The sequence below is a fragment of the Electrona antarctica genome (assembly GCF_951216825.1).
Source record: "Electrona antarctica genome assembly, chromosome: 20".
Lineage (NCBI taxonomy): Eukaryota > Metazoa > Chordata > Actinopteri > Myctophiformes > Myctophidae > Electrona > Electrona antarctica.
Window position 1 is genome coordinate 29,970,353 of NC_136801.1, and position 10,124 is coordinate 29,980,476.

General features: G+C 41.7%; 1 protein-coding gene across 2 annotated transcripts; it reads left to right on the forward strand.

Moving 5' to 3' along the window:
* The first annotated feature begins 30 nt into the window (after positions 1-30).
* Positions 31-9,095, forward strand: idi1 (isopentenyl-diphosphate delta isomerase 1). Of its 2 annotated transcripts, none has more exons than XM_079489412.1 (7): positions 31-146; positions 930-1,081; positions 2,106-2,278; positions 3,249-3,341; positions 6,190-6,320; positions 6,842-6,946; positions 7,483-9,095. In XM_079489412.1, the coding sequence occupies exons 2-7, from the start codon at positions 933-935 to the stop codon at positions 7,693-7,695; spliced, it is 864 nt and encodes a 287-aa protein (XP_079345538.1). In that variant the 5' UTR covers positions 31-146; positions 930-932; the 3' UTR covers positions 7,696-9,095. The 2 variants fall into 2 exon arrangements, with proteins under 2 accessions (XP_079345538.1, XP_079345539.1); XM_079489413.1 differs by having other exon boundaries at positions 39-146; positions 884-1,081.
* Positions 9,096-10,124: the final 1,029 nt, after the last annotated feature.

The following is a 10,124-nucleotide window of genomic DNA, read 5'->3' on the forward strand; positions in this document are numbered from 1 at the left end:
CTGGAAGGAGCCAATTACAAACTACTGTTTGCGGAAGTGGGCGGGCTATATGAGGGGATTGCCGAGACACACTTGTGTTCCGGGTTAAAAACACAAATAGAATCTAAAGCAGCTGTTTAGAATACCTGAAATCCGAACATTCATTAGTAAGTATTTGTAGATTGGTTCCGTGTTTTTTCTAAATTGTGTCGAAAGATGAGATGAGAGTGAGTTGTATGCTTTTGACCATTTGGTTTAGTCAAAGCTGAGGTCTGCTGCTGCAGGCGGCTCTATGGGGCGATGGCCTGTTGATGACTGAGTAAAACGCGACATGGAGTCTGTCATTTTGGAACGGAGTGAAATACCCCACTGCCCCAGGGCCAGGCCCAAGAGACAGAGCATGACGTCCCTTGAGAGGGGCCCAGGGGGATCCCCCAGCAAAATGAGCTATAGTTATTATGCTAAAAGTTGTCCATAAATTATCAATAATTAATAACATGTTTTATATACGATTCAGAAGAATCTGAAATAACCATTTTCTGCATGAGTACCGTTTTTCTGTACGAGTTTTAATAAATGACATTAACTTTTTAGCCATGGTTCACATGACGGCAGACATGTTTGAGGGCTAAGGATTTTTGTGTTATCCTTTTGAAAAAGGAAAACAAAACTCCCACAAACTGTCTTCAAATGCAGTTGAAAGGTTTAGCCTAAACAACTTTCAACTGCATTTGAAGACAGTCAGTGTGCAGGATTTTTTTCAAAAGCAAAAAGCATGTACAAAAGCCTGAAATGCAAATCCAAATAGTCAATCAGTCAATTCCAAATAAAGTGTTCAAACTTGTAGCCTATATTACAGAGTATTTCACTGGCCGATCCGTGTCCCCACTCCGTGTTTTTGCAGAAGCCATAATCTTCAGCCTGTGCGATTGGTCTTATTTTTTGGTCAGGCGATGGTGCGGGCAGCGTGGGCGGGGCTCCGCATGGCGTGCTGTCACAGTGGCAGTGTTCTGTCTTTGTTCAAATCAAACATACCTGCTGCTGTGACAGTGAGGAGGACACTTTATCCACCTACGTCTTGGTCTTTCAGGACTGCATCAAGGTAAGTGGTTGTTGCATTTTTACAAGTTCAGTAGCTATGTTGTTGAGTTCAAACAACCAAGCCATTCCCACTGCAAATCCTTGTCGTCCTAAGCTGCTAACCTGTGGAGAAGATCCACCGTTTGTGCTATTGATAGCTGGCTGATCGGCAGCTTGCTTAGTATTAGTTGGATGGATGAGTCACTTAAAGGCTGTCATGATCATAACATTATATTTGACGAATAATTGGCATACAACAAACAAGTTGAAACACCATACAATTTGATTGTGTTTTGACAAATAACTTTCAAAGACATGCCTGACACTGACTGGTACCAATAATCACAATAAATAATATACAATGACAATACCGTACATAATGATAAAAGTGTATTTGTTTATTTTCTCACCCTCAAAAATAGCCAATCTTCCAGCTCACAACTCAGGCGTTCACTTGACACTAGTTGCCCACCTGCCCATGGCAGGTAAATAAAACCTTTGGCCAGTTGGAGTTTGTTTTCAGGTTGCCCGAACAAGTGCTCGCTTGAAAGGGGACACAAAACGAGATATCTGTCGGCTTACAACGCCTGAACATGGCCAAAGTGCTCTATCTTCTGGTCTGTGAAATGTAAAAAAAAAAGCATGGTTTACCTACTGGTATAATGTGCTGTTTTCACTGTTGCTACAATTAAAAAGTGTGAACCCATATTCATAGCTATGTAGGTATGAATATGGGTTACCTATCATTACCATCATAATGTTATAATGGGCGTTGAACGATTTACGTTTCAGGTAAGTGGGCATGACCTTTGGGCAAGTAGAACATGACCTGTACTTGCCCGATGGGCAACCCCTGAAAAAAAGTTGTGAGCTTGTTAATCAGATATTTTCGGTGAATGAAGAGCCACTGTCAAATACACCAGTATTGTCTGTCTGACACTACTAAATCAATAATGTAATGAATAGTTGCCAGCTGGCAAATGACCTGATACAAATCAATCATTTGTATAAGTATAACTGATCATTGTTCTCTAACACTGCTCCAGTGAGGCAAGGGACCTTCAATCTTCAGTCAGAATGCCTGAAATCAACACAGATAACCTTGATGAGAAGCAGGTGAAGCTCCTGGCAGAGATGTGCATCCTCATCGACGAAAACGACCACAAGATCGGAGCAGACACCAAGAAAAACTGCCACCTGAACTCCAATATTGATAATGGTGAGCCAGTTAGTACCTTCATCTACTATCATTAACCCAATCTGGGTACTCATTGGCAAAACAAAGGAATAACAGAGCCCTCGTTTCCTTTGAGTCAACAGTGTGTCTCGAAAGACTATCATTAGCCTAGCAGTAACTTGCTGTAATAAATAATGCAACCATGCACAAGTGTATTTGAACCCAGAGAATAATTATATAAGTGCAACCACAAAACAAGCTTCAGTTCATCATAGATCACACAATGAAGTTGTCAGAACATTGACTTTGTAGTACATTGAACTTAAAGGAAACTGAGTGAATTTTAATCAGGTGCTACAGTTTACTTTGTGGCTTCACATAACTTTAGAAGAGACAACTTAGATTAGCCTATCCCTATCACAGGTCTATATCTACTGGTCTCTAGTGTCTCTATGAGACTATTATCCAGAGTGACCGACAATAAGAATAATCACATTATTGCAGCCATGCAGTAATCTCTGATTCTCCATCCATATTCCTTTCATGTTTTCATAAATTCATGCTTTTGGTGATTTTGTACTTAACATTGAGTGTTGTGCAAATGTAGCACAAAAGGAGATACAATAGATCTATCTACAAGGTCAGGTGTATTTCAGACTTTTTTATTTTATACATGAATGTTGAGTACTGGTGTTGTTGTTTTGTCCTGTATCTGTTTTGTAATTGTTATGTATCTGTTGTTTGTCCTGTCTCAAACTTCAATAAAAATACTTGAATAATACAAGGTCAGGTGACCTTGTACTGTAGATTTGCTATTTCTGATACTGTTGAATCTTGTTGCCATTTTGCCTATAATGGCATGCCCAAAATAGAGATGACACTTGAAAGTGGTTAAGAGCTTGAGATTAAATTATCACTACATTGGATCCATTGGAACACAGTTGTTTTTTTTCCATTTCCTGGAAAGTAACGGCATCAATAATATTATTGACCTTGTCCTGTGTTCCACCAGGTTTGCTGCACAGAGCCTTCAGCGTCTTTATTTTCAACAGCGAAGAGAAGCTGCTCTTGCAACAGAGGTCTGATGCCAAGATCACGTTTCCAGGTGAGCACAGCTAACCCTTCAACTCCATGTGTAATGCTTATCAGAAACGCATGGTATCTACAAGCTCACAATGTGATCGCATTGTGACACGTGAGCTTACAGATCGGCTGTTTTAGCAGAATGTTTTCCTATTATGACATACCCAAGCCAAGGTGTACAGCAGGGGTGCCCAAAAGGTAGATCGCGATGACCCTAAACGATATATACATTTAAAAAGGAAAAAACTAAAGGAATATGCCACTTAAATTAAGGTGACTTCATTGATTGACATCAAATAGGTCCTGTCAGCTCAAACTCAAACCCACAATGAAATACTTTGTTTTCAAGAGTGAAAAAACAGTTCCAATTTCCCCCTCTATATCTCATTCTGAGTGTGTTTGTCTTATATGTAACGCCAGCACCGCTATTCAGAAGCCCCTTCAGGTACATTTTTTAACTTTTCAGCAATGGGATATTTTTTTGGTGGGTAGATCTTGATCTTGCTAGTCATTTTTAAAGTAGCTCTCAAGTAAAAAAAAGTGTGGGTACCCCTGGTGTACAGCAAGTCAAAGCCATTGTTTTCACTCTATACTCTGTGGCCAACCGTGTAGGACTGTTGTTGTACTGGGCAGCCAACAGGTGTAAAGGATGTGTTACTACTAGAATTTCGCGGGCCTTCGGCCCGCTCATCCCAGAGTTGCGTTGCCCCGCGTTGCGATACAGAAGTCCACAGATACAGAAGTCCACAGTGACACGCGTTTTATGCAGCTGTTTTGTGTTGCAGCGCGTGCGCGCGCGCGCGTGTAGTGTTGTTCTTATCCATATATGCGCCTCGGTTCGTCCCGTTTGTTCCACGCCAGGTGTCGACGCAGTTGTTCGTGCGATTTGCGTGTTTGCATTATTTTAACTGTGTAGGCATACCATATTCTGAATTTCCAAAAAGAGGACACATGCGCGCGTGCATGTGGATGTGCACATGCGCGTGCACGTCGTGCATGTGCCGTGCGTGGGCGGTTCTGTTAAATTGAGATGTCAAAAGAATCTATAGCCTAACAATAAATGGATCAAATATGCTCTATATTAGTTATGTATTTATTTGAAGCAGTGGCTCTGAAAGGTGTGATCCAGGGAGCCTCATGGTTCCTTGAGGGGGTTCCAAATGGACCCATTATAGGTCTGTAACTCTGAGAGTGTAACACATGGACCCAAATGGACCCTTACAGGTCTGTAACTCTGAGAGTGTACAAATGTAACCAAATGGAGTCTTTTATAACTTTTAACTCTGATACTGTAGAAATGGAATCAAATGGGACTGTTATGGGTCCATTTGGTTTGACTGTCAGAGTTATGGGGGTCCTTGAAATTAAAAAGTTTGAGAACCTGTATGCAATGGCTTATCTGTTGTAAAAAGAGAGACCAGCCTATTCTCCAAACCATCATATCTTATGCTTTGCTAGGTTGTACAAAATAATATTGGGTCATTATAATTTGCAGGACTCACCGCGCGCACAGCTGCCTTGTCTGTGTTGACATGACATGGGCTTGCAGGACAGAACTTGTATTTGTGACAGACACATAGTTCCTTTGCAGACAATACAATGTGCTTGTCATTGGTCAGTCACAAAGGTAAGAAAACAGCAGCCTACTTTGTCTGCATGTCAATGATGAGATAGTTCTCCGCTGTGTGTCTATCTGCAGACAGCGGAGCAGCCAGCGAGCGTTTCTCTGATCTGCGGTCGGGACCAGTGGTAGTGGTGTCAGCGTGCAGCGCATGCAGAGTTATGAAGAATACACATTCCGGGGTTCGGGCTGAAAGTCCACCTCTCACAGTGTTTTTCCACTACGATCCATTGAACGTGCATTGTAATACACATTGGTGTGAATGGTCTGTGAGCGTAGCGATACACTACAGGCGATACGTGTAAAACCCCGGACATTTGAAGGAATTTATAAAACCACCCGGACTGGCCGGACAGGCCCCCAAAAGAGGACGTATGGTAAACTGTGTATGTAATCGCGGCGCTGTCCATCCAAGTTAGAATGTGTGTGTGTGTGTGTGTGTGTGTGTGTGTGTGTGGCTGGCTGCCCTGTGTTTTGCAGCGTGGGGATGGCCATGTGAGGGGGCTAGCCAATAAGGGCCCTGTGTTGCATGTGGAGAATTGTGTAGGTTAGTGTGTGTGGTGTAGCCGAACGGGGTGGTGAGAACATGAGGGGGATGTAGCACAGCAATCGGTGACCCCTACATTAAGCTGTGTTGCTCCCAGCATGCAGTGCAAATGCGTGTTGTAGCAACCGTAGCCAATGGGAAAACAGGATGCAGTGTTGCCAGGTCCGCGAATTGTAAGCGAGTTGTAAGTAGCGTGTTGAATGGCATTTTTTCTGGCCTTGTTTTCATAGACCTGGCAACAAATTAGGCGGGGGTGTCGGTGCTTGTGGCGTGTTTGTGTTTATTATTGATATTGATGTTGTTTGTGAGTGTGGACGGGAGGCGGCTTTAGTGGCAGTGCAATGACAGTTTTTACGCGGGTGTTGTTGAATGTGGCCGTGCGGCGCGACATGAGGAGATAGCCGTGGATCGACGCGGAGGGTAAGGCTGTGTCGTGTTAGTGTGTTGTTGCAGTGTGTGTTGCAGCGTGTTGCAGCGTGTCAGTGACGTAGTAGCTGGTGACTTTATTTTCCTGGTGTGGGTTTTGGGCACACCTTCTCAATTGACGTAGTAGCTGGTGACTTTATTTTCCTGGTGTGGGTTTTGGGCACACCTTCTCAAATGTATAATAGATATGCTGTAACAACACATTGGCTGATAAAGAGCATTCGTGCTGTTGAGTAAATAAAGGTTTAAAATAAATGTGTGTGTGCATGCACACAGGCTGTTTTACAAACACATGCTGCAGTCACCCCTTGCACACCGACAGTGAGCTGGAGGAGAAGGATGTCATAGGGGTGAGACGAGCTGCTCAGAGAAGACTCAAAGCTGAACTGGGAATCCCTATGGAACAGGTACAGCCGTGTGTGTTTGTGTTGTTGCAGCCCATATACCGGTATACAAGAGTCACGTTGTTGTGTGCATGTATTAGGATTTCTTTAATAGAAAAATTCCATCCAGACACATTCCAGTATGACTTCAGCCTTTCATTATTTTCAAGGGAAAAAAACAAACCTTATGTCATCGACTTCACCCAGAGAGACTCTGACTTCAATGTGCGAGGGGGAGGGACTGTTGCAAAGAAAAACATCACTTTGTGGGAATAAAATATAGGTGTTTAATCTCTGCATAAGAAATACAATGTTATGCTTACATCGCTTCAGAAAATGGTCTCTGCTGCCATCTAGTGCTTTAATTGAGCTGGAAATAAGTCAATGCTTGAATTAACTCATGCCACAGTAATGTCCTGCATGTGTTGGTTGTATCATGTACGAGTGAGAATGTTTGCATTTCCACTAACATGGCATTACACTTATGGAAAGACTGTTGTCTATGAAGAGTGTAACTCATCTCTGCCCTTCCTGTGGCACTTCAGGTGACGCCAGAAGAGATGACGTACCTGACCAGGATTCACTACAAGGCCCAGTCAGATGGTGTGTGGGGAGAACATGAGATTGACTATATCCTCTTCATGCAAAAGGTAATGCATCTGCAGCTTTTTTATGGATATGCCTGTGTTGGTATGTATCTTTGTGCATGCCTGTGCGCCACCAACTATAACACTGGCGATACATTAAGTTATTTGTATAGCACCTGTCACATAGAGAATGGGATTCGAGGTCTTCACAGAATCAAAATGAAAACCAATGGTGATTGAAAAACAGTGGTGATTATTACTAAAGGGAAGAAGTGTCTGTTGTACAAGTCAGAATAGCTTTTTCCGGGACTTACAGACCCGAACATGTGCTCTGTGACGCACGCTCATGCTTCCGCAGGGCTTCGCAAGGAATCTCGGGAAAGTTTTGCCCTCCCTTGAGCACATACGCTCCAGAGCCGGAAAGGGCGTCTACGTTGTCTATGTTCATTAGGTCTGATGCAAGTTATCCAGCACCTGTTCAAACTTATTTTGGATTTGCATGCTTTGCCTTGGCGTTGATAAAAAAAAATCATCAATGCACCCCTGTGAATGTAAATACGTGTTACTTAGGGGTACATTTTTGTTTATCTAATTTCTAGGATGTGGAGGTGGATCCAGACCCCAACGAGATCAAGACACACTGCTACGTCACCAAGGAGGAGCTGAAGGACATGTTGGAGAAGGGAAAGCGTAAGGAGCTGTTGATCACGCCGTGGTTCAGTCTCATCGCTGAGACCTTCCTCTTCAAGTGGTGGGACAACCTGCACAACCTGAAGCAGTTCATGGATCACGACCACATCCACCGCATGTAACCCCACCCGTGTCCCCCAAGCACCACCAGCCCAAATGCTTTGTTGGCATTAGTGTGACTGTGCACAGAAGATGAAGTTGTTGGAAACTCCTAGTGGTCAGTCAGGCGAGACTCATGAAATGCTCAAACGTAATTGTTCTGCATAAATAATGATGTCATGGCTGTCAAGTATGTTTGTTCTGTTGTTAGAGTGTAGGTTTTCTTATACGGAAGCTGCTATGACTAGGGGAAGTAGTAGTTGATATTAAGAATACATGTTTGTAGCACCGATGTCATCCCTCTACACCAGGGGTGTCGAACTAGTGGCCTGCAGACCAGATGTCACCTGAGAAGGTGTCAAATATGGAGAAGAAAAAAATGTGACAACTTGATTAGCCTCTACTGTATAGTATTTCTGTACGAAAGCTGATCTCAGGCCATTCTCTCGCTGCTGTCTCTCATTACTGCTGTCTATCAGGAAGCTTTGTTGTGGGTACTTAAGAAAACAATACACGCTAGTTAACCACTGTGTGCCACTTCACTCAACCACAATTCTGTCCCAGCAAGAGTGACAATGTGTTGGTCCTAGACTAGTAACCCATACACATTTCTCCTCTTTGCTCTCTGTATCGCTAATGGGAATAATTACAATGAACATGAACTGAATGCTTTGTGAAATCTTTAGTAGGTGAGAGACTGGGACACATGATAGCAGGATGAAAAAGCATGAAAGCAATGTGTAAACTGTTTAGGCACATTCACAAGTCACATTTACACAATCAAGAAATGCTTCATAAATGATCAGATTAGATGATCAGTCAGACCACACAAGTTGTAAACTACTAGGTTTGCTCATTCTTTGCAAGTCCTCAAGAGCGTGAAATGCAGGATGCAGTTTAAATGTTTTACCTGCATCCAAGTCTCATCATTTAAAGCTGCTATAAGCAATAATATGTCAACATTTTAATGACTTTTTTTGCAGACCAGCAATGGGTAAAATGCTCCCCAAAAATGTACATTCAAAGATTTTCCTAGAAGCTTTGTCATTGGTCGATTTGTCTGTCTACTTCCTGATTGTTTTTTTTTCGACAGAGACTACATTTTTTGGGGGAGCGTTTTATTTTACTCATTGCTGGCTGTCAAAAAAAAAAAAAACATTACATTTTTTGCCATTATTGCTTATTGCAGCTTTAAGGCGAGTGCTTTATTATTAGGCTCTTTGTGATTAAATGGGATTTTAATTACTGATTGTTCCAAGAAATGTAGATAATATTTTTTGTATGAAAGCTGTACAGTAAGTGCCTGAGCTAATGTCATTACGTTGTGATGACTTGGGTACAAGTAGGGTGACCTGCCACAGTGTATGATTCTATTGACATCAGACTATCATTATCTTTTTTTTAAATAAAATAAAAATACTCAGTTACTTTGTCGTCATACTAGTGGTACCTATTTTTGTGCATGCATAGATAGATGATAATGGCACTACTAATTGGAAGATGCAATACAAATGCAGTTTCCTTATCTTACAGGAGGTGGCAGCACATTCCTGTTCAACAGCATAAAAGCTTGGAATACACACTTACACAGTATATGAAAATCCCCAATACTTGTAAAACAGCATTTTGCCCACATAGGCCTATTATGTAGCTACTATTAAAATTACTAAGAACAAAATCTTATTTGGCATTGTCTGTCCCCTAAATGTATGTGATTTTCAACCTTGGTGGAGCAGAGAATTAAATTGCTGAGATAGTGTTTACAGTGTAAACACTAGCTCAGCAATTTACACTGTTGGTGTAAACTTTACACCAACAGTCTTTGGATCACTTTCCAAATGTTTACAAATGTAATCATTGTTCTTATTTTTTTAAAGATATTATTTGGGTCTCCTATTTGCTATAGGTACAGCTGACCATAATGTCTATGCGGCTGACAGCAGGGGATGGGGGAGATACATGGGAGGCCGTCAGGATCAGCCTATAGGTGCCCTCTCCAGCTTTTTAATACATAGAAAATGTATACTATGGGGGTTGCCAATTTCAGTGTATCAATTTTGTCTGCTCACTTCTTTGTGTCATCACTTCACATTTCACTTCTTTAGTACAGTATCCTAATGAGTTCTCTGATAATGTATGTATAACTTACTGGGCAGGATCAATAAGAAATACGTGCTATATCTATCCTATGGCTGTATGGCATGAGCCCTTTAATGCAATTTCATATTTGCACCTCCTGGTTCACTAACATCACAAAGAAGTCACTAAAATCAAAACCTTCTGTATTGTATATTTGTATTTGCATTGTTTTGTATGGTATGAATACAATTAATGGAACAGTAATAATGGACTTTTAACAACCTTGTTAAAGTAATCAATCAATCAATCAATCAATACGTCACATTTCGTTACAATATCAATTACTATGAGTGCCTACACTAGGGTTACAGAT

What these genes read in the sequence shown, in the direction of transcription:
- idi1 (XM_079489412.1), top strand. Translation starts at nt 933, where the DNA reads ATGGTGCGGGCAGCGTGGGCGGGGCTCCGCATGGCGTGCTGTCACAGT. An exon ending in TCTTTCAGGACTGCATCAAG is followed by an intron (nt 1,082 to 2,105) that starts GTAAGTGGTTGT and finishes ACACTGCTCCAG; the next exon opens with TGAGGCAAGGGACCTTCAAT. An exon ending in TGGGAATCCCTATGGAACAG is followed by an intron (nt 6,321 to 6,841) that starts GTACAGCCGTGT and finishes GTGGCACTTCAG; the next exon opens with GTGACGCCAGAAGAGATGAC.